This window comes from Emiliania huxleyi (genome assembly GCF_000372725.1).
Source record: "Emiliania huxleyi CCMP1516 chromosome Unknown EMIHUscaffold_123, whole genome shotgun sequence".
NCBI lineage: Eukaryota > Haptophyta > Isochrysidales > Noelaerhabdaceae > Emiliania > Emiliania huxleyi.
In genome coordinates, this window is record NW_005201360.1 from 132,997 (window position 1) to 137,414 (window position 4,418).

At 68.2% G+C, this 4,418-nt stretch overlaps 1 protein-coding gene across 1 annotated transcript; it reads right to left on the minus strand.

Annotated features, from left to right (window-relative positions):
• Positions 1–26: 26 nt before the first annotated feature.
• Positions 27–3,445, minus strand: EMIHUDRAFT_225187 (hypothetical protein; the record flags this gene model as incomplete). The annotated part of the gene is made up of 6 exons (XM_005790001.1): positions 27–238; positions 390–492; positions 637–734; positions 1,531–1,568; positions 1,649–1,740; positions 3,062–3,445. The coding sequence occupies 6 exons, from the start codon at positions 3,443–3,445 to the stop codon at positions 27–29; spliced, it is 927 nt and encodes a 308-aa protein (XP_005790058.1).
• Between the last annotated feature and the right edge of the window lie 973 nt (positions 3,446–4,418).

Here is a 4,418-nt window from a genome sequence, read left to right on the forward strand (position 1 = left end):
CTCAAGGTATCGACAGTGGCCGTACTCTATGCGCGGACCGCGTACGGCCGCGCCTGCGAGGAAGCAGCAAAAGCAGAGTGCCGGAGCCTCGGGTTGACGTTCGTCAGCAAAGAGTTCTCCGAAGATGAATCGACCCGCGAAGAGTCGATCCGGGAGGCCGTGCAAAGTCTGAGCAGCAGCGGGGCCAAGGCAGTGCTAGTTCTCACTTTGGGAACGAACCTTGGCCTCGTCGTGGAGACTGCGCTGAACACCAGTCTGCTCCGACCCGGTACGTCGTGGGTGGAGTAGGAGGAGGAGGAGGGGGGAGGAGGTAGGGTGTGGGTGGTGAGAACGGCGGAGGGGTCTGGGTTGCTGCGGCTTAGGGTGTGGGCTTGACGGCTCGCGCGCACAGTGGAACTCGTCGAGAGCGCCCCCGGCGTAGAGCTTGTCGACGAACTTTGAGACGGTGGCGCGGTCGTACTTTGCGACGTAGTGCGAGACGTACGCGCAAACCTGTGCGGCGGCGGGGGCGGGGGTGTCGGCTCGGCTGGTCTGCCGGCGTGCAGAAGGTCTGGCGTTGAGTGCGTCATGCTGCCCCTCCACCTCCCTCCTTCCCCTGACATACGCGCGTCTCCCGCTCTCTCTCCACGCACACACCTTGATTGCGCCGTCGGCATGCGTGCGGATCACCTCTGCGCCTCCGAAGAGCGTCGAGCCAGAGTTGGTGAAGTCGTCGGCCAGGAGGACAAAGGTGCCTGCGGGGGGCAGGTGCGAGGCCAGCTCTCACCGCAAGCTTCCCAACCCCGCCGGCAGGGAGGGCGGAGGCGCCGGGAGGGAAGTTTGACGTCTTCGGGTGCTCGGCGCCCGCCGCGTCGACAAAGGAGAAGCTCTTCGCCTACCCGCCCGAAGTGCCGCCGAGGTGCCGCCGAGGTGCCGCCGAGGTGCAGCCGAAGTGCCGCCGAGGTGCCACCCGAGACGCCGCCGAGGTGCAGCCGAGGTGCCGCCGAGATGCGTCCGAGGTGCAGCCGAGGTGCAGCCGAGGTTCAGCCGAGGTGCCGCCGAGGTGCCGCCGAGGTGCCGCCGAGGTGCCGCCGAGATGCGTCCGAGGTGCAGCCGAGGTTCAGCCGAGGTTCAGCCGAGGTGCCGCCGAGGTGCCGCCGAGGTGCCACCCGAGACGCCGCCGAGATGCCGCCGAGATTGGCCTCCCCGCCACGTCGCGAGGGGTGGAGAGGGGCGAGTGCAGGCGGGGGAGGGAGGCTGTGGCCCGGAGGAGAGAGGGAGGTGGTGGGCCCGGGGGGGGGGCGGGAGAGCGAAGAGGAGGAGTGACCTGCACGATGTCCGCGCCTGGGGGCGGAGGGGGTGGGGGAGGGGTGGGTGGGAGGGGTGGGTGAGAGGGGTGAGAGGGGTGGGAGGAGGGGAGCGCGTCGGAAAGGGCGGGTGGCCCGGCGGGGCAGGGAGGGGCGTAGGGGTGCGGAGGTGCGGGAAAGGGAGGAAGGAGAGAGGGGAGGGGGGAGGAGGCGCGGGAGGTGGGGCGGGAGGTTGGCACGGCACCGACTCGCGTCTTGTCGATCCAGAGGATGTTTTCGTACCTGCGGGCGGGGCTCCGAGCCCGGCTGCGTGAGGCGGCTCGAGGAGGGGCGGCGAGGGCCGGAGGGGGGTGGTCCCGCACTGGATGCCGGGGATGCAGCGGTGCACCATCTGGTAGAAGCGGCGGTGGGCGCCGTGGTCCGGGAAGACGATGAAGGCGCGGCGAGGGTCCTCCTGCACGCGTGGCTGGAGCACCTGCGGGAAGGGGCGCGTCCACGCCGCTAGGAAGGGGCGCACGGCGCGATCGCGGGCGCTGCCACGGCGCAGCGCGGGGCGGGCGTGTCGGGCGGCGGGCGGCGGGCCGTGGAGAGGAAGCGGTCGAAGGGCGAGGCGAAGTACGTCCCGAGCCCGCGCACGTAGTCGTACTCGCGCCGCCTGGAGGCGTGTCTCGGAGGCGTCTCGGAGGCGTGTCTCGGAGGTGTCTCGCAGGTGTCTCGGAGGTGTCTCGGAGGCGGTGTCGCGCGTTTCGCGTGCCCTCGAGTGCCATGCGGCCGTCTGAATCGTGTTTATGTGTGCATGCCATGTGTGTGTTCGGCTCTCTCTCTCTCTCTCTCTCTCTCTCTCTCTCTCTCTCTCTCTCTCTCTCTCTCTCTCTCTCTCTCTCTCTCGCTCGCTCGCTCGCTCGCTCGCTCGCTCGCTCGCTCCCTCTCTCCCTCCCTCCCTCTCTCCCTCCCTCCCTCCCACTGTCGCTTTTCTCTCTCTCTCCCTCTCTCTCCCTCTCTCCCTCTCTCTCTCCCTCTCTCTCTCTGCGCGCCGGTTGGCCCAGCGGCCGGTCGAGTTGAGGGTCGCCTGATCACCGCTTCTCTCCGTGATTGGCCACGCAACATCCCAGGCGGCCGCTCGAGCCGACACCTCGCCTCGAGGTCTTCGTACTCGTGAATGTCGAGCAGCAGCAGCTGCTGCGGCGGCGGCGGCGCTGCGCAGCCGGCGGGAGGCGGCAGCGGCAGCGCGGAGAGCATCGCGGCAAAGGACTGGCAGGTGGGCACGTCCACAAACTCGCCGTCCGGCTTGCCTACGCGGGACGTGTCCTGGACGTGTCCTGGACGTGTCCCGGACGTCCTCCTGGCTCGCCGTCCGGCGCGCCGTTGTCCCACTTGCCGGTGGTGACGGTCCAGCGGGAGGTGCGCTCCATCTGGCAGTGCCGGTACCACGGCACGACGATCGTCAGCGACGCGACCGAGCACGAATCGTACGCGCCTGGCCGACGCGGCGCGGAGGTGCGCATCATGGTCGCGTCACTGTCGCTGTCACTGTCGCGTCACTGTCGTGTCACTGTCGCAGACGCGTACCTCCGACGCGGCATGCGCGCGCCATGCCAGCGTGCGATGGGCGGTGGCGGTGCGAGCGCAGTGGAGCCAGGGGCGTAAGAGGGCGGCCAGATCGGAGGCGTGAGTCCAGCGGCCGAGGAGTGTCTCGGAAGTGTCTCAGAAGGCGCGCCGTCAGCCATCGTCTGCTTCCACTTGCCGCGCGCGTACTGCTCCTTGGCGTGGGGCACGTTGAACCGCTGGAGGAAGAGGATGACCGCGAGCTGCTCGAACAGGAAGATCGTGTCGTGGTTCATCAGCAGCACCACGTGCCGGTCGCGGATCAGGTCGACGCGCAGCTTGATGTTTGGGTCGCCCGACGGGAAGCGCTCCCATGCGAGGCCCGTCTCGTCGATCGAGCCGCCGCTGAAGATGTCGTCGGTGCACAGCACCGGCAGATTGTCGCCGAGGTTCTCTGCCAAGCCGAGCGCCATCTTTGCGAGGCCCGGCGGGTAGAGCACCGTGTACTCGCCGTGCCCGATCGGCAGCTGCCGTTCGGTTCGCCGCTTTGACACCTTTTCCTGCCACTTGAGATCGCTTCTGGTGCCCTGGCGGGTGAGGGTTTGTGACGACATTCTCGGGTCGGCTTGCAGGGCTGAGCGGATCGGGCGGGTCGCTCAACGGAGTGCCCGGTTCCCGCACAGGGTTTTTGCTCTTCGAGGTTCTCGAGGTGGATATCCTTTGGGCGCGTTGGGTAGCGAGGATTGGTGTGACGCGATCCACGCAGGCGTGTTTTCTGGCGGCCGACCGTCAGTGCACGGAGTTGCCCCTTCTCCGACTGCCCCGGCTAGTTCCCGAGTTTCGCGGGAGTGACCCCATGCGTCAAACCCGAGACCTAGCGCGGGTGGGTTGGAGGGGGCTCGCCCCGTTCCTCCCCATCGGGCCGCGTGGGCGGCCACGCCTCGCAGATTCGTTTTCGCGCCTGGGTCAGGCGCGCGGGGCATCCCCCGGGTCGCTCGACCAGCGATCCGAAGAGTGGCCGCTATGCGAAGGAAAGAGCGGGGCCCTCGACGCCTCAGTCCGGCCCTCCGAGGGGGGAAGGGAAGTGCGGGGTCCCCACGGGCGCCTCAGTTCGGCCCTCCCGAGGGGGGGAGGGGAGCAAGGGGGTGGGGGGATCAGGGCGGGGAGGAGGGGTCTCAGATTTCGTGGGTCTAATACTTGCCTTTCGGGGAGGGGCCTCAGTTACGGAGTGCCGGCTTGTTCGCAAAGGGTTTTCTGCTTTGAAGAAAGGGCCGCCCTCGACTTCAAGGGGCTGCCTTCCATCCGTAGCTGCCCGGGCCGGGAGAGGGGGGGGGCCTCCTGTTCCCCGCGGAACACGAGAAGGCCCCTCCTTGCCCGGTTTGCGATGCAGGGCGGTCGTGCCATCTTCGCTTCGTACTCGAAATCTCGAATCCACCACGCCGCAACCGTCGCCGGCGCGCGACACGTTCCCGTAGGCCGGACTGTCCTCGTCGAGAGTGTGTGCCGCCATTTAGCCCACGCGCCTCTGCTCGCAAACACTCACCCATTGAATTGTCACTGCCCGTGAGTGCGAGATAGGGCTAGCAG